The sequence below is a fragment of the Typopeltis vanoorti genome, chromosome 24 (genome assembly GCF_054136105.1).
Source record: "Typopeltis vanoorti isolate ZY-2024b chromosome 24, IOZ_Tvanoo_1.0, whole genome shotgun sequence".
NCBI classification, from domain to species: Eukaryota; Metazoa; Arthropoda; class Arachnida; order Uropygi; family Thelyphonidae; genus Typopeltis; species Typopeltis vanoorti.
In genome coordinates, this window is record NC_143572.1 from 79,093,527 (window position 1) to 79,121,001 (window position 27,475).

The 27,475-nt window shown below is 34.7% G+C and overlaps 1 protein-coding gene across 1 annotated transcript; it reads left to right on the forward strand.

Annotated features, from left to right (window-relative positions):
• The first annotated feature begins 421 nt into the window (after positions 1-421).
• Positions 422-27,475, forward strand: LOC150093432 (uncharacterized). Its single transcript, XM_090413764.1, has 3 exons — positions 422-492; positions 3,335-3,449; positions 24,267-27,475. The coding sequence occupies exon 3, from the start codon at positions 25,648-25,650 to the stop codon at positions 26,593-26,595; it is 948 nt and encodes a 315-aa protein (XP_090269890.1). The 5' UTR covers positions 422-492; positions 3,335-3,449; positions 24,267-25,647; the 3' UTR covers positions 26,596-27,475.

Here is a 27,475-nt window from a genome sequence, read left to right on the forward strand (position 1 = left end):
TCATTATGTAAGAGTTATTTATGTAAAGAATTTGCATAATCAACTCACAATTGGGGGATTTTGGTTCAGTGAGTTTTGACGAATTTTGATTGTTAGTTCCGCTATGGTTCGCATAATGTTGGAAACTCATTCTTGTTCTGTCGCCTACCCACTGGTAAATCACGGAGTTTCAGACCATCCTGAGACACTGAAAATGAAAGTGCAATTATTATTTTCGTCACCAGTTTCTTCAAGTGCTTCCACTTCGAATATCAAACTTCGAAGACCGAGAAATTAATCACTTCATTATACATAAAACGTATATTATATATGACATTTCTGTTCTAGTTCCGATTGAATTTAACTCCGATAGGTGTCGCGCATAGCACAGGAATACACAGGACGAAGTCATTTTTTGCTGTAGAACAATAAATGCCAAATGGCGAAGTATTTGAAAGAAGCTGCGAGATTGGTTCCCGATTTAAACATTTTAAGGTGGTTAATTGGGAATTAGTAAGTAAATTTTAATTGTTTCATTTACCTTATCAACTAACTTACAAGGTGATATAAGTGATAATTGCGTGCCTCTTACAGTATCCTTTCAGTGTATAACAAATATCTTGAGGAGTACCAACAGTTGCCATAACTTTCTGACCTACGTACATGGCGAGTAATAGCACAAGGAGCTAAAGTATTAACGTACTACTAATCTTAGGAAATGGCGATACCCTGCAAAATCTGCGAGGAAATAGCTGTTGATAACAAGACTATTATAAGGTGCGTAAACTTTCATTTTTACCTCACAGGACTGAGTGAAATTCAGCTCAAAAAAAAAAAAAAATCAAACCACAGAAAGCGGACCTGTCAATGTATTACATGAAAATTTAGAGTAACAAGCACATCAGTCAAGTCCTTTGGTCGAAAACGGGATGCATTCCACTGCTGAACAGCGGGCGCAGGCATGTCGCTTAGCCCCGACACCAGTGCAGCTACGGAGTCGTATTAACTTGAAAATTTGCATTTCACGCAGTGTTTTAACTCTTAGTTATGATAGTGCAACCAAAGAAGGTTAGGACTCAGCAGTACGTTTTGAATTATTCCATTTCAAAAATCAGACTCTTTCCCTTCAAACGGTCATTTCGTTAACATGGACGTTTACTTCAAATCACAGCGGACGCATAACTACTTGAGTGGCCACGACGCTCCCTTCTAAACCGGATGTGATGTTCCGGAGGTGGTGGCGGGGGGGAACGAATGGAAGTTTCGCATTCAGGGACCATGTGACACAAAATTCTGCCAGAGGAGTAGGAGGATAACGGCTTGCTATTAAATAATGCTGCCGTTCAAACAGTTAACTGTTTTTCCATTGAGGAATTATATTACCTGTTTCTTGATTATTTCAGTTGTTTGATTATGATTATAAGTTGTGAAGGCAATAATTAATCAAGCTGAAGTGGAGAGCTTGCAGGAGGATATAAATAAGCTGGCAATATATATTAAAATGATAAAGGATTTCAGTTCAATGCGGATAAGTGTCAAGTTATGTAATTTGGGATTAAAAGATTACAAGATCTCTACCACATTGAAAGTGTACTCCAAGAGATTGATGAGACCAGGGACTTTTTTTATTATTATTATTACTGGCAACTCCAAGGAGTCCTTAAACTCATCAAGGGAGGCCCTAAACATCATATCCATCACAACTATTTGACATTCATACAGTATCTGTCATACTTTGCCTTGAACTCATTCATTGTCATAGCACCACAACACACTCTGGCAGCTTATTCCACTCATTCACCACTCTAAAAGTAAAAAACCTAGCTCTAACACTCTTACTAACCACACTCTTGCCCAGCTTCTATGGATGTCCCCTAGTCCTCTCACCACTAGTCTTGTTCTCGAAAATATCCTCTGAATTAATCCTATAGAAACCTTTCAGTAATTCGAATGTCTCAATCATATCACCCCTTTCCTGCCTATCAACCAATTTCTGCAACCCACAAATCTTCAACCTGTTCTCATAAGGTTCATTCCATAGACCTGCTATCATCTTGGTCACTCACCTCTGGATCCTCTCAACCTCCTCCTCAAGAAGAAACCTAGGTGACCAAATCAGCACAGTAGTTGAGATGGGGTCTTATCAAGGCTCGATACAGAGGAACAATAACTTGCTTGTCTCTGCTCGTCAAAGTATTCTTCAGCATCCAAGTGATTTGATGAGCTGATTTAGCCGCTTTTGCAATGTGCCCCTTAAACTTCAACTCCCTATCCACCAATACTCCCAAGTTCCTGGCCTTATCAATCTCCTGGAGTACATTTCCACCACTGTGAAATACTGCTGCTAATCTTTTCATCCCAAAATGCATAGCCTTACATTTTGCCACATTAAATTGACATCCATTCTCCCTAGTGCAGACTTCCAATCTATCCGAATTATCCTGCAAACGTTTGACATCTTCTGCATGCTGCTTTGGGGGTGATAGTGGATAAAGTTGAAGTTCAGAGGGTGTATTGATAAGGTGTCCAAGCTAGCTCATAGCATTACTTTGTTATTGAAGAACACACTAACATGCAACGATAAAGAAGTTATTATTCCCCATTATAATGAGTTGATAACTCCACATTAGGATTACTGTGTTCTGGTAAGGTGGCCTGAATTACTTGGAGAGAGAAAGGGAAAGAAAAGATTCAGTGCAGAGTGAACAATTTGGTGAGTGGTATAAGGGATGCTATCTACATTGATAGATTAAGAGTTTGTGAAGTACAGAGGTTAGTTCTATATGTGGCGAAGAGGGGATATGATAGAAACATATCTCCTTAACATATATTATCTTCATCAATCCTATAAAAGTTTTTTATAAGACTCTGTTTCATCTCTGAATGAGTTCAAGAAGTATGATAGATGATGAGTGGATAGTTTGGGTGTCTCGCGATGAGTTTTCTTACTTCATGGAGATGCCCATAATAATCATATATTTTTTTATTGATCTCAAAAATATTTACATATATACAGTTATCATCTTAAGTGACATTCCAACATGTTATTTTACAAGGATCCACATTAGATTTTTATGAAAACAATCAATTTTTAGTAATAAAATTATGAGGATATGTTATGCGTTTAATATATAAAACATTTTGATTTTTTTTTACAATGATATTCATACAAGTTTTCCTTTTTTTGTTCAATATATTAATAATAGTTACCGTACTTCTTAATTTATAGTTGGATCATTACATTTTTACAGTATTATTGTAATAAATACTGAGACTTTTAATAACAATTAGCAAAAACTTCAAGTTCTTTTTCGTTATGGTTCTTACACTACTGAATTTCTTTTTATACATGCAGCTTGCCTTTGCTAGTTCGGACGTGAGGTGTGCACGTGGATCCAGCTCTATGTTTTTAAATAATCAAATTGTTGACTACTAAATACACCATGAATGTGTAGTTCTTTCTTATGGAGGTAAGAAATTTAACCCATGATTTCACAAATCAAAGAAAAATGTTTGAATTTTTTAAAGTCATTATTTTTTTATTTATATTTAATTTTTATATCTTACCAAATTTTTGGTTTAATAATTTTTTTATTTTATAATGTTACTCCTGGAAATTAATTATAAATAACTACTCTATCTAATTTTTTAATGGTTTGAATGTTTTCACAAACAGTATTCAATATCCATTACTTCATTTTAACGTTTGATAAAAGAAGTTAGTCAGTAATATTGTACCCGTCGAAGCAGATATTTCTAATTCCTGACTTTTTTTTTCTCACTCTACAATCATTTGTTCAGCTGTTTGTTGACATTATTCTAAGTTTTAGAAATTCTATTCTATATTTTCACCATTTAAAAACCATTTACATGTCGCCTCCGTAGCGCAATTGGAAGAACGACGGTACATTGCGCCCTTCGATTGGAATAGGCCTAAGTTCGATTCTCGTCGCGACGGGAGGAATCTTTATCTGGTCGATTTCAATCGAAGGCGAGTTAGCCGATCTCATACGGAGGTAGCAGGGTTTTTTCTCCCGGAAACTCGGGTTTTTCATCCGGCATACATACAAATCGGCCCTTCAGAACACACGCAATTTACAGACAAAAATTACTAGTTGTGGTGGTGTTGGAGGTGGTCGGCAGATGCCGTTGATAGAGATGATTCGTAGTAGAGGTTAGGTGCAGAGATAGTTGTAGATGTCCTCCCACGATGAGTCTTCGGACTCCTTGGAGGTATCAGGAATAATAATAATAATCTATGCAACAAAAAGAAAAATTCAGTAGTGTTAGTTTTTTTTTTTCCCCATTAATAATTTCCAAATATGATGATTTTTACTGCTGCTGGAAATAACTTTTGTGTTAACAATATTCTCCTCAGCTGGAGGTAAAGGCTAAAAGCTACTGCGAAAGAAAGACCACTTCTTTAGCAATGACACTAAAAAAGCCTCAAGCAGTGTTGCATAATACATCAGCAATCTTGTTTTGTTTTCAATTATATTCTAAATAGAAATTGCGAGATTTCTTTTACTGTCTGATACAATATTTTTTTAAATCTTCTGCAGTTTTTCCCACTTAAGTTATGTCACTGTTTGTGATGAGGCTCCTCCATAACCTCCTGTCTTGAGCTGTAGCTACATCCAAGTCCTTCATCCTCAAGTCCTCCACCATCTCCCTCCAGCTCTTCTTTTGCCGTCTGCACTTCCTCCTCCCCTGCACATCCATCTGCATGACCTTTCTTCCTACATACTATTCCTCTCTCCTCATCACATGACCAAACCATATCAACCTTGTCTCCTGTATCTTTGCTCCTAAGTTCGTAATTTTCACTGTTCCCCTTAGATAGGTTCATTTCTCAGATGATCCTTTCTGGTCACACTGCACATCCACCTAAGCATTCTCATCTCCATCCTGCTGATGTTATTTTTTCTCAGGGCTACAGTTTCCATAGCATATGTCATAGCTGGTGTCCTGTGGATTTTTCCTTTTAGATTGACAGGCACCATCTTATCGCATAGCTGCCATCCATTTTGCAACACATATACTCTGTCTTACTTCTGCTCAGTCTCATACCCCTCTTCCAGTACTTTTCTCCAACTTTCCAGTTTAGCTGCCACTTCTTGATTCTGCACACAGCACAATATCATCTGCATACAACATAATCCATGGCACGTCTTCTCTCACCACCTCCTTCACAATATTAAACAGGAACAGATTTAATGCCGACCCTTGATGCATGCCAAATGTCACTGGAAAACTTTGTCTCTCCCAGGCAGGGTCGAACTCTTCTCTTCACATTTCTGTACATCTTCTGCACCAACTTGACACATTTCTCCGGTACCTTCTTCTCCCTCAGACACCTCCAGACTTCTTGCCTTGGCACTCTATCATATGCTTTCTCCAATAAATACTAGATGTAGGTCCTGTTGCCTCTCTAAAAGGTTTCCATCTGTCATAACTCAAAGATAGCATCTGTCGTCGATTGACCAGGCATTAAGCCAAATTGTTCCTTTGCAATCTCCACCTCCTTCCTCAGTCTTCCATCAAGAACACTCTCTAGGATTTTCATTGTGTGGGACATCAACTTTATTCCTCTGTATTTCTTACAGTCGTGCATCCCCTTTACTTTAGATGGGGACAAGAGTACTTTCCCTCAATTCCTCAGGTATATTTTCCTGTTGACAAACTTTTATTAACAGGTTCCACAGTAGGTCAATTTCCCTCTTTTCCCTGTGCCTTCCATGCCTCCACTGGAATCCTGTCAGGGCTCACCGATTTTCCATTCTTCATCCTCTTTATGGCTTCCTTCAATTCCACTTTACTAATGTTCTGCACCATCCTCTCATAAGGCTCCCCATCTTCTTTGTGAGTCCTTGCATTTTCTTCATTCAAAAGCCCTTCAAAGTATATTCTCCATCTGTTTCTTATATCCATATCCCTCCTTAATACCCTTCCTCCAGAATCTTTGATCTGCCTCACATGTATGATGTCCTTTGATGACTTATTTCTACATTTTGCCAATCGATAAATCTTTCTCTGTCCTTCCTTTATTTCTAATTGATCATAAAGATCTTGATACGCCAAGGCCTGTGGAACAACTCTCTTGGTTTCTCGCTTTTTCTATCTGTACTCTTCTCTGTCCTCTTCCACTCTTGACTCGTCCCACTTCTGCTTTGCCTTCCTCTTAGCCATCTTCTTCTTGAAGGCAAGAAGAAGAAGACGGCTTAATTTCTTTTTGGTAATAATCACAATTTAAGTTTTGTTATTGAAAACTTATAAATTACTTGATGCAGTTGTTTAAGAAAGAAAGAAATATTTGAATTAAAAATGCAAACAAACATTGCATGTGTTGCAGAAGCATGCAGATTTCCTTTTTGCTTGTAGGGGGAGGACCTGCCCTATTCCGTGCTTGCGTTAAACAATTATTTTAAAATATTCTGAAAAAAAATCAAAAAACAATCCTATGAAGCAAAATTTATTGCAATAAATCAGGATTGAACATTACTTTTTATTTTACCTTGCACTACTAGGATGCATGGAAATATGCATGCCACTCTGTTAACCTTTCGTGGGTGGAAGCAACATAAATAAATATATATTATTATTATTATTATTAAACAAGACCTCATGGAGTCAAAGACTCATCTAGGAGGTCCTTTTATCTCACACACATCTCATCATACAGGGTCTTAAACACATTCAAACTCCCTGCAGACACCACACTCTCAGGCAAGGCATTCCAATCATTCACAACTCTGCACGAAAAAAACCTGCCTCTCACTCCCCTACTCACACCCTCTTTATACAGTTTCCAGGGATGACCTCTGGTTCTCCCCTGTTCTCCCATTATTCTCTGTAGAACTTCTCCACCATTGATCCTATAACAACCCCTTACCAACTTGTAGGTCTCTATCATATCTCCCCTCTTCCTTCTCTCCACTAGACTCTGCAAATTACATCTTTTCAATCTTTCCTCATACTCGACATTCCAGAGGTCAGAAACTACCTTAGTCAGTCGCCTTTGGACCCTTTCCAACATCTCTTCATCCTTCTGAAAACCAGGTGACCAAATCTGGGCACAATAGTCCATGTGTGGCCTAATCAAAGCCTTATACAATGGAACAAGAATCTCCCTACTTCTACACATCAGTGTCCTCCTCATCATTCCCAGAAGTCTTTGTGTTGTCTTCACAATTTTGGCGATGTGTCCCCTAAATTTTAGATCCTTATCCACTATCACTCCCAGATCTCTTATTTCCTCTACTTCCAACAATATATTCTCACCAAGCATAAATTCTGCATCCCATCTTTGTTTTCCAAATTTTAAAACCTTACATTTTGCAACATTGAACTCACATTCCCATTTGCTTGCCCAATCACTCAATTTATTCAAGTCTTCTTGCAAGGCCACAACATCTTCACTACTCTTTATGGTTCGTCCCAACTTTGCATCATCTGCAAACAACTGAATATCTCCATCCAAATCTTCGCCAATATCATTAATATACAAGTTAAATAGTAATGGCCCTAAAACAGATCCCTGAGGCACTCCACTAGTGACTTTCCTTTTCCTGGATATTGCACCCCCATACACAACTTGTTGATACCTATCAGATAGCCAGTCTCCAATCCAATGCACTAATCTAATATCCAACCCCATCTGCTCTAGTTTGACTGTCAACTTATCATGAGGTACTCTATATATATATATATATATATATATATATATATATATATATATATATATATATATAAAATAAAAATTGGAAGTATTCTAACCACCACCTCTACTGCTGCCAGCACTTATAGTAATCTGGATTATAAATATCTACTTTTTTCTAATTTCACACTTTTCACGGAATGTACACTTCACATTTGAAATGATTAAAGATTTTCATATTATTATCTATAAAGCAAGGTTGTCAAAGCGCTTTCTTCAATCTGTGAAGTATTCTACGAAATTTGATTTTGAACAAAAATAAAAATAACAATCTGGGACATCAACTGTCTACTTTTTTTTCCCTTCAAAATATTTTGAATAATTTTCTTGAATTAAGTTCCTCGAGAATAAATAAAATGTATTGTCGTGAAGTAATTAGACAAAATTAGAAGAAATACCGGTAATTAAAAATGACATTGGTTCTCCAAGGTGGTGCAGTATTTTAGTGAAAGTATGCAAGATTTTTGTTCTGGCTTTAAAAATTGTACAATAAAAGGAGAAAACAAAAATAAAAATTTCTATATTTTTAGTCTATACACTAATGGCCAAAATTGTGGAAACCTTTTGGAAAAAGTGTATTTCTGAGGTTTGATGGCTCATAACACCACTTTTTTTTTTGAGTAAGACCATAAAATTATATATCGATGGAAAGATAATTTTAATCAAGAATGTAATGCAATAACTTTTATGAAGGATTTTTTATTAGAACAGCAATTATAAAGAAGAAAAGTCCTTCACAGAAAAAATGAGATATACAAAAATTCTCACAATGTGAGTTAATACTTAGTAGGTTAACCTTTAGCATTAATTACAGCCTTACAACTCCTTACCATGGAGTGAACTAAGTTTTTTAGTTTTATAGCTGTTATAATGTGAAACCCAGATTTAATTATTGCTTCTATTAATTGGGTTTTATTGGTGGGGTGCTTCTGACTAACAAGTTTCTCTAGTCGGCTCCATAGATTTTTGATTGGGTTAAGGTCTGTGCTATTCCCAGGCCATTCCAGCAGTGGAATATGATTATCCTGAAATCACTTTTTGCACACAGCAGCAGCATGACATGGAGCTGAATCCTGTTGAAATATAAATGCTTCATTATATTGGAAAAGATCATGTGGGGAAGGCTTCAGTTTGGGATCAGGTACTTAATTTGTGTATTTTTGGGCATTTATATTCCCATTAATCATGCCAATTCTTCCCACACCTTTTTATGTCATATAACCCCAGGTCATAACACTAAGTGGGTGTTTCACGGTAGGTGTAATGCAATCAGGATGCAAGTCTTCTCCGATTCTTCTTACTATTTTATGCCATCACTACCAAACAGGGAGATTTTGGTCTCATCACTTCAAATAACACTGTCCCATTGTTCGCGGAACAATGGGACAGTGTTATTTGTCCAGTTAACATGGGTTTTAGTCCAGTTTAATCTTTTCAACCTTTGTTTGAGAGATAAAAATGGCTTTTTTCATGGAATTCTAGCATTTAGACCAAATTCCTGCAGTCTGCGCCAAACAGTCGTTGTACACAACTTCACATTGTATTGCGCCATTTCATCTTGTATATCCCCAGATGATTTTCTTCTGTCACGTAGGCACAGTCTCTCAATTCTTTTATCATCACTTGCTGTTGTGCACCTTTTCCTGCCTTTACCAGTCTGGTTTTGTAGTGACTGAGTCTCCTTATACCTCTCCAAAAATTTAGAAATGCCACCTTTGGTTAAGTTTCCAGCAATTTTTCTTCTAATTTCTTTGTAACTGTAGCCTTGTTCACTTAATACTACTGTTTTACATCGCTTTCTGGGTGACCAGTCAACTCTTTGCACCATTTCTTTAATTTTATTACGTTTTACAAGCTCACTAAATGAAAGAACACAAAAAAAAAAACCAACCAACTTGATAGCAATCACATAACACACTGACAAATGTCCTCCTGTCAGCTCCAATACATGACATCAATAGCTGAATCATACTGTGACTTTATTGGCTCATTGCTAAAACAAGATGACACCTGATTGGCTCTCTAAACACTCATTCTCATTGGCTACATTCAAATGAAGGAAAGCTACTTCATATCAACCTAAGCAAGTTATGCTGCTTTTTTCTGGTTATTTGGCTATAACTTTTCATAGAATACAGATAATTAAAAAACTTTGTTGCATTACATTCTTGATTAAATTATCTTTCCATTGATATATAATTTTATGGTGTTACACCAAAAAAAGTGGTGTTATGAGCCATCAAACCTCAAAACTACACTTTTTCCAAAAGGGTTTCACAATTTTGGCCACTAGTGTAACAAAGCCCAGTTACCCAGCATGGAACAAAGAACTGCGTTTCTTGTTATAGGCAACTGAGATGCAGCTATGATCATGAGATAATCTGGTTTAGTGTTCTCTTCAGTGTGAAGGATTATCTCACCTTCTAATGCAGCGCTTCCCAAACTTGGGCAGTGGCCCCCTTGGGGGCCGTAGGTTTTGTTGAGGGGGACCGTGAAATAATGAAAACAAATTTAAAATGCTTTAAGACTGAGATTTTTTTTTATTTTAAAAGAAACGTATTTAACTTTTATTATTTCTTTTTTTTATTTTTTATATTTGAATGGAAAAATTCACACATTGGTGTTGGTTCACAAACTTTGCTTCCTGCGTATTTCGTCGCTTAATGAATATTAGTAAATATTGATTATTCATATGTTTCATTTCAAAGCAGTGGTTAATTGTATTTATTTCGAATGCTCTCCAGAGAAGCTCCAAATCTTCCGGTCCCTTTCATCACGCGTTCGTAATTAGGGACTGTTCATATTGACTTTATATACATATCAAAACTCGTTTTATATTATTACTGTCATCCGGGCTAGTTTTCTGTTACCAATAAAAGTTTCACATATACTTCACACATGAAAAAAGCTTAAACAAGTTCATGTGGGGAGATAGTAACTTGCTTGCAGTGGTAAACAACATCCTCCCTAACAGCCACTATACTGCAGAGGCAATAAAAACAAGTACTTTTATTATGCCAGTGAATAAGGTATGAGGAGTCTGTGTAATATATTTCTCAACAAATAGTACAATTAGAGACAAGTGGGATAAAAACACTAATTAATGAATCACATGTCCCCTCATAGAAACTATGCTGTATAGACTGAAACAAATCCATATGTTGCATGGGCAAACACAGTATCTAACTAAAAACTATTGTTATTAATTAGATGCGTGTGAGTTTGATTTCCCAAGGCAGCAATAAAATTCAATTTCAATTCAATAAAATTCGTAAAAGTGTTAAAACTAAGTAATATATATATATATATATATAATGAATGTTATGGCAGTTTCACATATGGAATTCGGTTGAAGAGAGTTAGCATTTCAACTCAATTGTCAGCTATGCTTTTATCTTTCGGTTGCGCGATCTTTTGTTAATACCGCACCAATCATATGGAGTTTTAATAACCTGCCTTTGCTGTCTGTTTCGCGTTAGGCTTATTTACCGTAAAGGGAGAAAAGCCACAAAAGGGAAAAATGTTCCTCGTCCGGGGATCCCTTATTCAGGTAATATTCACTAATTTCATGTTATCAGTCTGTGGTGTGCCAGTATTAGTAAGTGGTGATATTATTTGATCTATTCTACGTTAAAAAATTTAACCCTGAGATGGATAAGTGGCTGATAAAAATATAAAAAAAATCCCCACGAACAATCAGAAGAAAGGACAGTATTTCATATTTTACCAGAACAGCCCGCATCGTCTTCAGAACCAAACGGTAAGAAGCAAAAAATGTAATATATGCATTTGATTTTTGCAATATTCGCTGTGTATGCTTTGTATTGATAAATACAATAAATATTATTATAACATATCTCTCTATTACGATTTTTTTTCGAGGGGGACCGTGAAATATTTTAATTTTTGCAAAGGGGGCCCTGACATCCAGAAGTTTGGGAAGCACTGTTCTAATGGACACAAAGGCCAAATTTTACCATGTTCTTTCAAAAAATAGCAAGCTTGGAGTCTAAATTTTGCTTTACCTATATAGACATCCTAGCCAGGTTAATATATGTTTTTCAAAGTACACAATTTAAACAAAATATACGTCTGGATTTTTTAACCGTTAAATTTCAGTACATTAAAAAATCATAATGGGTGCACAACTTAAAATTACATCGGGGCACCAGAAACCCTAGCCCAGAAATGACGACATTGAAAGATTCTAATAGAGTAGGGTTTTCTTGACCTTTTTTGGAGGTGTTCTCCAGATAGTCGACCTTCATCTCAGGCAAGTAGGATTTTTTTCCTTCGAGGAAATTCTGGAAGAAAAATTGACCATACAACTTGCACTATTTCAGATAACACTACAAATGTTTACAATGACCTCTGAACTTCAATTTCCTCTCCACCAACACCCTCAATTCCCTAGCCTCATCAACCTCTCGGGGTACAGTTCCGTCAGTTACATTGCTTGTAATTTTTTAATTCCAAAATGCATAACTTTACACTTTTCCACGTCGAACTGCCACCCATTATCTTTCGCCCTTATTGCCAGCTTATTTAACTCATCCTCTCGAGCTGTCTACATCAGCTTGGTTAATTATTGAGCTACTCAACTTTGCGTCATCAGCAAGCAACTAATATCTTTCTTCTAGTCAATTCCTATGTCATTTATGTACAAATGAAACAATAATGGTCCATGCACGGACCTTTGAGACACACCACTGTTCACCTGCTTTATCTTGGATTCTGCTTCTACATACACTACTTTTTTGGTATCTGCCCATGATCCATTCTCTTATCCACATCACCAGATTAATGCCTATCCCATTTGTTCTAATTTGCATAACAGTATTCTATGGTGTATCCTGTCAAAACTGTTAGCAAAATCTAGCAGTGTCACGATGTAGAAATAATAAGGTGACTGCCAAATATTACTACATGGTGTTATTGCTTTGGGTATTTTCTCTGTTCATCCACTTCACACTGAGTCTTGTTTTATAGATATCTTTTGCTGTCGCAATCAAATATTCACCACTATCTTTTGATCTCTACTATTCAAGTTTTTTTTTTAATCATAATACTCCAAGTTGATTTTCAAGTATTTTATAGCCTTCTGTCTGAAGGATGGACACATTTCCTCTTTTCTTAGATGTTTTTCCTGCAATCAGAAAGCTGGTATATTTTCTACCCTCTCATCCAACATGGTTACCAAATTTACGATCCTTTCCACAGCATTACCTACATCACTAACTGCATTAAACGGTTATATCTCGAGAAATGCTGTTGATTCATTCTATCCTGCTGTATCCTCCTTCCATTTCTTGATTTCCTGCTTTTAAAATATTCACAATTTTTTTTTTATACATCTTCCACTGCATGAAAGGTTTTGCAAACCTGCAGTAGTTAAGTACCTTGCGTTGATTAATTACATTTTCCTATTGTTTATTAATATTATAATTCTGTTGTGTTTTGATTGATTTCTATAGTCCTGAAACAGTGTTCTAGATAGCGGAGATGGAAATTTTTGAAACTACATCAGGCCACCCCAGTTAGCTTTCCCGAGGTCTTGTATCGGCAACTGAAATTCATCTCCCAAATGTTTGTGTTAAACATATGTTCTCTTTCCCTTTCCCCATAGGACTGCCACTAATCTAATGAAAGATTCTAGCATAATGCAACATCTGAAAAATACGAGGGTAAAGATCTGAATTCCATACTGTGAGAAAAGACTGAGAATTTATTAATCACTACCATCTGAAATGGTCAAATGAATGTTGTGTACGTTTCCATTTAAGATGGCTAATGGATTGGAGAGGTATTTCTGAGGAACTTGATGAATTTTCTTTCTTTCACCAATATCTGACTCATTTGAAAGAAGTAGGCATTTAAGTGCGATTGAATTCTCCGAATAGTACATCACAGCAGATGAGGGATGGGAAGTTTCAAATAGTTGTATACGCTGATAAATGATGATTGAACTATGCTATTGCTGAGTAAAACGGATGTCATATGGGCATGATTAGATGAATTGCATTCATTTGGATATTCCTACTTCAAATTTCTTTTTATCAACAACTATAACACTAGCAGTTTGAAAAAATGACAGAGAGAGGTGAAATGTTTTAAAATTCATTATGAACAAGAACTTTATACAAAGGAAATATTTGCATATACAATTTCTCAACATTGCTTCATTTTTGCTCCATAATTTTTAAAGAATTTTCCTCCTCTGTATCACAATGGATGGTGAAATGTGATCAAAACTTTCTTGTGCTGCCATCTGCTGTTTATTTCATGGAGTGACTAGCAGGGCTGATTTGCTCCTGAAGAGAGTAAAACTGGAAGTGCAACTATTTTTGCCATCAGTGTCTTCCAGATCATCTACTTGAAATGACAAAAATTTCGAATATCGAGGACATTTAATCATTTCATTCATTTACTTGAGCAGTGATTCTTGATTCTTTGAGAAATGAATAGTTTTAGGAAAAGTTGAATACTCAAAAACAAGCAGAACTAAAGAGAAAAACAAAGTGACACATGTATTGGCATTGAACGAATCTGCAGTATGTTTGAAAGCAGAGAAATGCTTTTCTTTCATTTACACAACAGGAATGGAGCATCATAACAGAACACAAGTCAAGAATAACAATTAGCAGAATAATTTAAAGCAATTCTATGAAAAGTACAAATGGTTTTAAATGATGCTATTTAAAATGGTTCCTAATCCTTTTTGATGATATTTGACCTGTTTCCCTTAATATTATATGACACCTCCTTTTTTTAAAAATATCATGAAAATAACATCTATTTTTGCATTTTAAAATATGAGTAAGGTTTACTGTACTGAATTTATTATTCAATAGTAAATGTTTCCCCATTCTTGCGATTTAATATAACAGTAGCCCTTCAAACTCACTGGAAAGTCATTGTTTGGAGGAACTCATCTGTCTCCAAATCCTTGTTCAGGAAAGCCTCTGCAGCGAAGCTGATGGACAAATCACTGGTAGTAGCTGTTCTCCACTCATGAGTAGAGTGCCTGCGTATCATCTGATTGGATAATGCAGTACTTATCTGTATATTTCCAAACAAAAACAAAAAAAGAAAAAAAAATCCGAAAAGCATTGTTTTTTCTTTAAATGTCTGTTTTGATGAAAAATTCAGTTCTCAGAGGAACAAAAGATCAGACATTATTATTATAAATAAGAAATATATCCTGTATACCCCTTGAGGGTACATGTCAGGAATTTGACGATGAAGAAATTGTTCTTATTATTATACACTAATATCGAATAACAGCGCTACCATATTCTTAAATCAACAGATAAATCAGTATCTGGTTTAGGTCCCTATTAAACAAGAACTGAACATTTTCATTGGAAATATCAAATTGCTTTTTATAATATGAAGTAATATATTCATTTCTAGGGAGATTTTCTTGGAAGGGAGCATAAAGTATTGATTTTAAACCATTGCATAAACTCCATTTTGCCTAAAGAATGGGTGTAGTTGGGTATACCAATCTAAGAACGCAATGATTGCTGGCAGAGGGCACGCAGAAAGTAAAAGTGAAGGTGGGTAATAGAGCAGTTAGGATGTCATCATCTGCGTGAATAAATTTATTAATTGTTTCCTTTTTAATTATGCCGCTCTTCTATTAATGATTGGATCTGTGTTTGGAAAATTTTTGTCATACCTTTGGGTCTGAACGACTTTTTCAGCGATTCTTATTTCTCTGGGTATTCTTATGTCTGTGGTTTTATATTATATGCATTTTATTTAGCAATTGTTTTTAGACATTTAGAGGTGTGTTTGCATTTTTGGTTCACACCAGGGGTGAATTTATTACTTTCTAATATATCAAGAGGAAATAACCATTTGGATACTGTATTTTTCAGGAGCACTGGGATTTAAAAATGCCATGGGAAAGGCTCAGCTCCTCAAAGTATCTATTCTACATCATACTCAGATAAGGTGAACACGAACGTGTTCAGTAATATCAGACTGGAACAACATAAATCACAGCAATGCAAAGGAAAATTGCCTAACTAGTACAGCAATCCCTTGATTAGTGCACTTAATGCGTTCCTTAAAATAGGCGCATTAATCGAAAATGCACTAATAGACTACAATAACCTATGGGAAAATGTATAATTCGTTCCGGAGATTTTTTTTTTTTTGACCTTTAATTTTTTTAATAAAATAATTAAGGTATATCTCAAGGTCTAGTTAAAGGAAAACCATGAAGCTAAAAGACAATAAAACATGTTCAGAATATAACTATTATTCTACTTCTTAACAAAGAATTGAGCTAATGTAGGTTTGGCAGGCATTTTGTTTCTTTTTTCATACAACCGACAGTATGGCCCTATTGTCTGTTATGCAAATTTTTGCTGCTTCTCTCTTCATCAGGGTCAGCCCTTAAGTATTGCTTCTTAAAAACTTCAATTGTATGAAAAATATTTTCTGTGAAATCTCTTTTGGCTGATTATAATCAGCCAAAAGAGATTTCACAGAAAATATTTTAAAAATTTAAAAAATAATATTTTTAAATATTTGTAAAATTTTTCACAGAAAATTTAACCAGTGATAATTATCACTGGTTAAATTTTCTTCGGGAAACTTCCTGCTGTACATCTAAATTTAGCAGGTTGGAATCACTCAATTCTTCAGAATGAGATTTAATTAACTCTTGGACGTTATCATTGAAGGGGAAAAAGAAATGAACGACATACGAATTGGTCGCCAACACGCGAAAGCACGTGCTTTATAGATAAAATTTCCCAACAGTTATACAAGCAAAATAGTTACCACTTTAAAAACTACAATGATCAAAAGAGAAGTTAATTTTGAGATGTGTAATAATAAACAACTCATCCCAGAAGACGGATTGATTACCCTATCATTGGAATGGATCATCCTTTTTGTGACATGCACAGAAGTGTCGAAGGGTTTCGAATCAGTGGGCAAACTATAGCAGATGACATAAATTTTGTCAGTAAAAATTTGTAACATGGTATACATGAAAGTAGTGTAGTATGTCATTAAAAATAATTTTGTAAAATGTTTTAAATCAGTAACTAAATTATTTCATCTGTTGAGTGATTTTTTAAAATAGTTAGCCTTAAAAATGTATAGATAGAAAATTTTTAAAATCTGTAACATTTATTTTTAAGATGTATGTAGGTTAAAAAACTTTCTAATCAAGTTTTAGAGGCACACTAACCAAATTTCGGTATCAATAAAAAATGATGCACTAATCGAAAATGCATCAGGGGCGCACTAATCAAGGGATTACTGTATTCTCTTTGTAGCATCAATTCAATAATTCTGGTATCCTGACTACTGCCCATGTACAGATATTGATGCGGAAAGATTAACTTTTTTTTTTATGTTTCTCATTATTTCTTATTTTGATTTAAATTCTGATGATATATTAGATTAAATTTTCCTAATTAACTACTATTGAAATTGAATAAACCATAACACTGAATAAATAATAGACAGAAAATAATCAAGTTAGAGAGACAGCTACTAAGGTTTGGATTTTCAATTCTTTGACTAATACTTATAGTTAATAAAGAAGTACATGAAGAATGATTACCAACCTGGTCAGGAATACAAGAGAAATTATCAGGTAAAATTAGCTGTGCATGTCAAAGAGAATCCCAAATATCTTTCTCTTTCTTCTGGGTAAGAGGAAAAGTGATTATGTAAAGATATCTTTAAGTAATGCTGCCGGTATGAGGGTAACCGAATGCAAAGAAATAATTGCATTCAGGAGTGAATATTTTGCAAAGGTTTTTCATCAGGTTGCAGCTAATTCAGTTCCCCATTTGACACACAATGATGTGAGCTTGGAGAAACTGTGAGCTAGAGAGAGACGAACTGGAGGTGCATGCAATATTGCAAAATCTCAAGTGGAATTCTACCACTTGAGATTTTGCAACTGGTGATATCGGCGCATGTTTCCTTTGCCTATGATGTGCAATTCACGTGTTAGTTTCAGGAGAGTGGAAGGAAGGCAAGGTATTGCCATTAAAAGGCAAATCTATGCAGATGTTGAAAATTCGCCTTTTTAGTGGACATTATGTCTGTGTACAGGGGAGGATTGGGTGTCTGGTAAAATAGATAGGATGATGGTTTTCAGAGAGAAATCAGAGTAATGTATGGTGGTGGTGTGTAGCCAAAGATTAAGTTGGTGACCAGTGATGTGTCGCAATGCTCTATTCTTCCACATTCCATAGAACAGTCCATTCCTGTTTAATTTCTCCATTAACGATACTGAAGGTAATTTAATGAGGGATATTAAGTTGTTTGTTGATAATAGTAATTTGAGGATGACGAGTAAATAAAATAGACATAAAGATCCTTCAAGATGACTTGAATAAGCCGAACATCGTGTAAACATTAACATTACAATGGCTGTTCTATCATAGTGGAATTGTGCGCTTACGGTTGAAAAGAGTTCAACCTGTATGTTGTATTAATGAAATTTCACTTCTAGATATTGATCAGACTAAAGACATGTGGTTCATGGCTGAGAGGAAAAAAGAATTTCAGAGACGCCTATTACAAAATTAGCAAAATAGTATAAAAGGTTATTTGGATGCTTCCAAATGTGCTGACTTGCAGAAATAAAGTAGTCTTTATTATTCTTTAGATAAGTTTGACACCCACATCAGGTGAAATGTTTTATTATTGTTAGATATACCAAAAAAAATCAGCTGACTTCGAAGCTGTGAGTAAAGTGTGAAGATTATCAAATCACCACCGTCAGAAACAGGCGAAAAGTAGTACTGTATAATTTCTCTTTAAGAGTTGCTATAGGATCTGACTCAGTAGGATAACTTAACTCACTAAACGTTTCTTTTAATCCACTAATATTTGAAATTCACTATTACACTGATAACTGTAATTTGTGGATTTCTCCAATGATTACATAACTCTTGAAATGGGATATTTTTCACATACTCTGAAATATGCAGTAAGCGTACAACTTCCAAATTTGCAATTATATTTTATTATATAAAAATTTTATTATACAGTAATCTGTTATAATATTATATAACTAACTAGAGTATGCGGCATTACTCTTTACAATTCTAAACTTCGATTGTGACATTCAGATTTATATATACCTTTATATGCAAACAACAAAATCTTATAATAGCATTCATATCAAAAGATAAACATAATTCTCAAGATGTGTTGGTTGTCTTTTCCAATCCTTCAAAGTAAAAAACTTTCATTTTTATTTTTTTTTTATCGTATTTCATACGAATAAATAATAAAAAAGTTGATATTAAAAGTATTGTGCCTAAGTAAAAAAAAAAACGACCATTACTAATCAATTGAGTTTCTAAATACTCTCTTGGTGTCCTTCAATCTCATCTGTTCAGGATATCTTCTGGTCCAATACTTTTTGGGTGTTGATTCTGTGAAAGACTTGACTACTCTTTCACAGAAATATTTCACGAAAAGTCCAACTTACAGCAATCATTCATTAGTTGAAATTATGAACTTCCTGTATATCTTTAGAATTTAAGTTGTTGAATCCTGTAATATCTTTAGATGGTAAAAGTTTGCAGACGTCAATTAAATCCCATTTCACTTTATCTATTTAGCTACCGTCCTTTGTTCTTTTGACATTGCCACCATATATTAATTTTTTTGTATTTATGTTATTTCCATAAACAGAGAACATCATTCATCTTAAGGAACATCAGTTTCTAATCTGTCAATTCACAGCTAACACAGCTATGACATGTAGAGCGTTTCATATGTATATTTACTGTCATCAGTTCAATTCTATCTGGTGACTGGATTCAAACTTTTTTCCCCCTTGAATGCATTCAGTGTGCAAGGCACATTGAATGCAAATACTGTTTCGCAGACCTGCCATTGTTGCTGTGGTTCTAATGAATACCTGAATATCAGGCACTACTCTTCTTCACTAGTAAACAATCTAACTGCACTATGGAAGGTGTTAGGCAATTCAAACCACAATCGAGTTTTGATTCTTCTCCCATTGAGCAATATTCACAGAGATTCTCATTCACTTGTAATGCTAAATGGAGCACCTTCATGGTGTGTAGACTTCATGTCTCTGGTTGGATTCAAGCATTCGAACATTTGTTATTCGTATACAAGCATTTATTTCTGTTCCATTTTAAATTGTCTTCTCTTATCACTAAGAGTGTGTCCATCAGGCAAAACGATTGCCAGTAAACAATCAAGCATATCGCAATTTTCTCTTCTTGAAATTCCATTTCGTTTTCTGTTTCCACTCAACTTGAAATATTTCCAACAAAATGATCAACCTATCTAAAAATTGATTTCAAAAAGCCAAAAGTGGGACTTGCAGTGTGTCCAGATAGCAGTTTTGCTTTGCTGTCAAGGAAAAACTGGCCTACAATTTTGATCAACGTTCCATATGCCTGTTTTGCACTCGAATGATCTCTTGTATTTTTACCTCAAAAGGCAAACATCTGTCTTTTTACTTTGGGTATAGTTGCTGAATTAACAATCTTGTAATGTCCTGCTAACATTCGAACAATTTCAACCTTTGATTTATTAGTTTCAAATGTTAGGTGGAAGATGAATTTCATCACCCCCATGTGGGTCCACCGCCCCATTTATTGGCAGCCTGAAGTGGCTTCAGAAAGATTCATCTTTCATCTCTAGAGTGAAGTTTCGGACGTTAAAAAGCGAAATAAAAAATATAAAATTGATAAAAAGAAAGAAAAGATATCCTCTTAGCTAACCCATGGTACAAAATGTAATATGTATTTAGTAATAGCTTTTCGTAGTTGTGAGCAACATGAAAAACTGCATTGTTGGAGGGGAATATAATCGAAGTACTACATTCTGCCCACTGATAATAAACAGAGATTCGCTTTTAAGGTAAAATTCTTTATATTATAAATGTTCACAACCCCCAGAACATGTATTCGAGACCTGTGCGAGAGGTCTTCAAGACCTCTTTCCAAGAAAATTTGTATTTTATTGCAGTAAACATGAATTACCAGCTGGTAAATAAACAAAACGCATTTCATTACTCTTAACGTATAAAGGTTTCTAACGAAACTCGTTGTTAGAGATACACTTTTCGGTCAATTTGAGATGATTCATATTAGATCTTTGAACCTCAGAATACTTGACCATTTTACAGATTGTAAGTGGTCCTCGTTACATGCTTATTTATACCTCAGTACACTGCAATTGTTTGGTTGTAGTGACCTTCCTGCAGTTGTGGGAGGACAGTGAATATGAAATAATTTCTAGATTTGGAAGAATACAGGAGGAGAACAACTTTTACATTTATATAAATATTATGACCTTATATTTGGCAATACGCTTTTTGAAGTAGAAAATGAAGATGGCTTGCATGGAAATTGCCAAGAGATGTTCCACGAAAACAGATTAATTACATACTAGCCAAGAAGAAATACAAAAACCACTCAAATCACACTACAGTCACCCCAGAGCTGAAATAGAGAATGACAAAACATTCATTATTACAAATTATAAAGAAAATACATTGATTAAAATAGAATATTTAAGTGCTGAAACTCTCAGATATAAAAAATGAATTTTAAAAAGAAAGAGATTGGATGCATGCGTAACAGTGGACAAGAGTGGATGTTATCAAGGAAATAAATAAAATTAAGTTATGAAATGTTTAATAGAGACATACATGTTAGATATACTATATTGTTTTTAATACTGGCTTCTCCCATGTAGGAGAAAACATTTTAATTTATTACTCCTATATGTCTCGCTCAATATATCATGAGCTTCTTTCAAGGAAAAGACAGAAAAATCTACCAACATTTAAATGTTGGTACGAGTCGTGCTGGATGCATATAATATAACGTGTTGATCCCATAGGATGAAAGACTATTGCTTAATAGATACAGCGAGCCCTTGATAAAGAAATTATTTGATAATTCTCATCCCTCTTTCAGCTTGCAAACTGATGTTAAAAGGATCAACAAACCCTTCCTTATAGGAACATCTGAACAAATAACAAGGACCCTTCACAGATATAATTTGTGCCCCACCTTTAAACTAGCCAGACCTCAAATTGTCATCTTTCGTACCACCTATCAAAGATACATTATCAACTTATCCTTTCTGGTGTTTATCACTTATCCTTTCTGGTGTTCTTGTCATATTTGCGGCTATGGACAGATTGGCCATTTTGCTTCTCTTAGAATCGAAGTACATCAAGACTATATGTTTTGATTATGGAGGTTAAGGCCTTGTTTCTCATGCAATACACATCAGATATATAGTAAACTGGAACTCCGTACTAAGTTGCTATACTATAGAAGGTTCAAATTTGACTGTCTATTTTTTGAATCGTGAAGCTCTATGCCGACATCCTATTCTTAATAGAAAAGTCTATATGCCTAAGTTGCCAGAAGTGGTTCTTGTTAATTGGTTGTAATTTTAAATGTTTTATGTATTCATTATTTCTAAATGAATTTATTAATTATTTCTTAATAATATATCTATTCCTATGTCTCATAACACTAATAGTGTTTCTTCTACTGAATAGCTGTGACGAAGACACTGATACTATACACATGCTGTATGAATCGTTCTTGTATTCAGAATTTAAATGTTTCCAGTTTTTCTGTCTTCTGCCTTAACCAAGCTATTGACATATTGAGTGAAATATATAGGAGTAATAAAATATATTAGTTTTCTCTTACAAGGGTGAAGCTGTTATTCAAAACCTACACAAATAAATAAAAGATCACCACACAAATTAAGAATTACAAATTACCACTGCGAAAGCCTTGTATTACTGCAAATGAGTTACTTCAGTTAATAGAAGAACGAAAAAGAGGCGAGTAAAAGAAAATGTGAAAGAGAAGGAACAGTACCAAAGACTATGAAGCTAGATTAAAGAAGATTTAAAAAAAAAAAAAGAGAGAGAGAGAATTGGATAAAGTAACATAAAGAAGTTAAATATAAAATAAAATGTAAAAAGGAATGATAAGGAATATTGAATAGTTGCTGCCCACACCTGCATTCCTTCCCGAAACAAAGTAAACAATGTGGGAAAAAAAAAAAAAAAAAAAAAAAGAGGAAAGTTAACTGTAACAGACAGAGAGATGGAAGGAATAACTTGAACACTGATGACATGGAGAAAACATGACCAGAAATTTAAAGAACTATCAATGAATTTCCTATCAGTAAAACTTATCTGCAACAGACATTAGCAAGTATTTAATTTCTAGGAAAGTTGTCTGTATTAGCTGAGTTCAACTTAGCATTAATTACTTTAGTTATTTTTATATGTAGTTAGCATTATATTAATGCTAATTACATTAATTAGCATTAATATACGAAAACTGTTATTAAACTATGGGAAATTGCTCTTAAATGAGTTATTAAATAGAATGGATGAGGTTTTATCTGATCATTGACTAATAAATGAAAAAAAAAAAAAAACTAAAATAACAGTGATAGTGTTATTAAAAGGAAAAAAAAAGAAAAGAAAGCAGGAAAATAAAATTGCAATTAGAAGTAAAAATATTGAACAAGTAAATTAAGTTATTATTATATATCTTGGAGGAATTATCCAAAATGGAAGATGTATCGTGAAAACACGAAGAAGAATTGCTATGGCTAAAGAAGTATGAAAAAAAAAAGATGTTTTAATAAAAGTAAGATTAGTAAAGTCATGGTGAAAAAAAAAAAATACGAATAAGTCTTGTAAGAAATAAAAGATTCGAGAATTAATGATAGTCATCTCCTGGCATACATGAGGAGATAATGAATGGATTATAAATGTGTTAGAAGAGGAAAAACCAGAGAAAGAAAGAAGAGGTCAGCCAAAATATACATTCCTAGAGGAAGTTCACATTAATTGGATGATGTTATAAAACTCTTAAAGAGAAAAGCCAGAAATAGGGTGATCTGGAAGAGGGAACTCTGCATATCCACATGGATTATCCCTTAGAATGACGAAGAGAAGTAAATCAAAAGAAATAAGAACAGAGAATAATATCAACCAAAGTATGGCTGTTCATGCTACCTACGACTGAAAATCACAATTGCTCGTCTAGTGATAACTGACGCCAACCAACTGAATAAAGTGGTATTTCTTAAGAAATTCACTCCCAGATTGAAAGAGCACCTTTAAACTTTGACCGATATTTTGCAGTTTCCATGTGTACAAGAAATATGTTCATATTCAACGTCATCCTTAGTGTTATTCCTGAGGATATATCAACTTCCGATTATAATACGACCCCATATATCTCTCATCATAGCTCATTGTATTGTCATGCATTTGGGAAACAAAATCAGGTTTTGTTTAGCACAATCATCACTTTAAACAGCGATAATATTCACTGTTATTGTCCATTGAAAGTTTTAGCGTTATTTTTGTTTCCACTATTCATTAAAATATTACATTTCTAGATTAAAATGCATATATTAATTGCTATTAAATAATAGTTAATATTGAGAATATTAACTTTTATTGAGAATAATAGTTAAGATGTTGAATATTTTGTTTACTAAATGGAGTTTAATTTAGCATTAATTACTTCGTTTTTTACAGATTATGAATAGGGTTACTGCCATGAGATATTTTGCCTATTGCTGCATTAAAACCAACAGACAAGCAGCAATATATGAAAAGTGTTAAACTGTGGGAAACATTTCATGCTGGATTTGCGAGATAAAAATCAAGTAATTTGAAAAAGGTTGCACTTCTATGCCTTAAGGGAAAATCATCAAAATGACAATGGAATTGACGACCCAAATTCAAAAAGTATGACTAATTCCCCTCCAGCAACAGTGAACAGGGCTCAATCATATTTCCTAGTGAAATATCTTAATTGAGATGAAAATATGATCTCTGTATAATGTCACAAAGTATTACGGATGTGAGTCATGCAAAACGCAGTTTGTATATCAGAGTAATTTATACCGACATCGGAACACGCACAATAATTAGTGGGATAAAAAAAATTTATGTGCAAAGTATGCCTCAAATCCTTTAAGCGATCAGATCAACTTAAAACGTACGACAATTCATAGCAGTCAAACAACAACAGACTCCAGTGGTAAACCGTCATCGCGAAAATGAGAGGAAAACATTCATTGCCGTAACAGCCTAAAAAAACACCAGAAACTGCACTTGGAAGAAGAAATCTTTTCCTCTGTAGGACAAGCCAGAATATATTCTTTGATTCAGCAAATCTTTGATAGCATCTGAAAACGCTGAGAAGCTATTTCCTTGTGAAAATTGCAATAAGACCTTTTTTACTCGCTTACACAATAAAGCGACACAAGGCTACAGTTCACTGCAATGAAAACCCTTGACATGTGAAATATGCGACAGGCGGTTTTCCAGTTTATATTATTCGAAGATTCACAAACGTTTCCCTCACGCATCGGAAATCAAGTGTGAAAAATGGAAGAAAACATCGCTTACAGTCATGTCTTCAAAGTCATAAAACTGGCTGATACTGGTTAATTCTTTTGTGCTACATTTGAGAAATTGTGAACAGAATTTTTCAAATGTAACACAATTTCCTAATTAAATGACCAGGAATGCAGAGAGTTCCTAGTGGTGAAAGGCGTTATTCTGGTGAAGTGTGTGCCAAGTAATTTTCCTCAATGGCATTTGCTAAATCACATTCCATCGTTAACACGCATGAGAGGACTTTGCAATTCTAAATATGACAAAAGAAATTGTCTGTGTCTCTCAAACACTAAAACGCCACTTAGCATGCACTTGTAGAAAACTTTCACATGTGAAATATATGATGAAGCCTTTTTCTCTGAAAGAAAGTCTTTTCACATTGGAGCGGTTCACGAAAAAAGAGAAGCCGTATAAGTGTGAAGTTTGTAGGAAATCATATGGCTATAGAAAACGCCTTAAGTTACATCTCATATCTCACACATAAACCTTTCACTTGTCAGGTGTGTGGTCTATGTTTTCACGTGTACAGTCCCTTCAAAATCACCAAAAACGGCACCAACCGATGGAAGAAAAACATTTTTCGTGTGAAATATGTGGCAAACAATTTTTTGAATCAGGATCTCTTAAAAATCACATGAAACGGCACACCACAGATTACTCCTTTGCATGCGAAATCTGTCCGAAGAAATTTTTCACTTCGTCTGAGCTGAAAAGACACGAAAGAGTTCACACCAGAGAGAAACCTTTTTCATGCGAAATTTGCAACAAGAGGTTTTCAGAGAGTTCCAGTTTGAAAAGACATCTCAGAATGCATACTGGTGAGAAACCTTTCGCTTGTGACGTGTGTAGCTGTACTTTTTCTACTCTAAGCTCCCTTAAAAGGCACCAAAAACGCCATCATCTAATTGAAGAGAAACTTTTTTCGTGTAAAGTATGTGAGAAAGAATTTTCGGAATTAGGATATCTTAAAGAACACATGAAAAGACACACCACAGATTGCTCCTTTTCATGCAAAATTTGTCAGAAGAAATTCTTCTACTCGTCTCACCTGAGAAGACACGAAAGAGTTCACACCAAAGAGAAACCTTTTCCTTGTGAAATTTGTAACAAGAGGTTTTCAACAAGCTCAAGTCTGAGAACACATCTCAGAACACATAGTGATGAGAAACCTTTCACTTGTCACATGTGTGGCTCTACGTTTTCCACTCCAAGCTCCCTTAAACGGCACCGAAAACATCACCATCTAACTGAAGAGAAACTTTTTTCGTGTAAAGTATGTGATAAACAATTTTGTGAATCACGATATCTTAAAGAACACGTGAAAAGGCACACCACAGATTACTCATTTGAATGCGAAATCTGTCACAAATTCTTCGAATCGTCTCACCTTACAAGACACGAAAGCGTTCACTCCGCAGACAAACCGTTTCCATGTGAAATTTGCAACAAGAATGTTTGAGACACTTCGACTCTGAAAAAGCATCAAGAGTACATACTGTTCAGAAACCTTTCATTTATCCAACGTGCGGAAAACATTCTTCCGAAAGGAACACCTGATCGATACTCAAGAATTCAACACAGCTAATGCGTGGTGGATGGACATGTGTGTATCTTTGTCAAATATGTACAATTATATTTTAATTTAAGCAAATGAATGGGCTTTATTTTTTTTCAAAAGTAAGTAATACATTAGTGAGAAACACTGCTTTTCCAAGTGTTACTTGAGTTTAAAAATATCATGCTTAAGTGGACTGAAGGAGAAGTCATAAATTTATCAGAACAGTGCGAACAGAATTGATTTTAATGTCACGCAAAAGTTGAACTCTTGTAGACAACGTTTAGTGCTTATCGGACACCTGCTGACACTCAGCAGGCATTTTCCGAAGTCACTTGAAGGGTTCCATTTTTTTTTTTTCTTAATTTTTGCTGCCACCTTCAAAATAAGATCCTCTTGAAGCCTTGAAAGGATGCGTTGTTTCACTGACAGACTACTGGCGGTTTTCTTTTTTGAATGGTATCAGTCGGTTCAGTAATTTAGACAGGGTGTAGCTTAGTAAGGGCGCTCATTCAGCCATATTGCAGTAGGCGCCGTCGCTACGCTAACAGAAATTGTTAGCTTAGAATGTACAGAAAGCAGTTTTTCCAAACTTAAACTATCAAAAATTATTTGCAAACAGCAACGACCCAAGGAAGATTGGTTTGTCTAGCAACTATATCGATATAAACGGACATAGCTTATAATTTAAATTTAGAAGAGTTTTAATACCCCATTTTATTGTACGATATTCTCGAATTGCAAACGTTTCATTAATATGTAATCGTTTTGCATTAATGTTTCT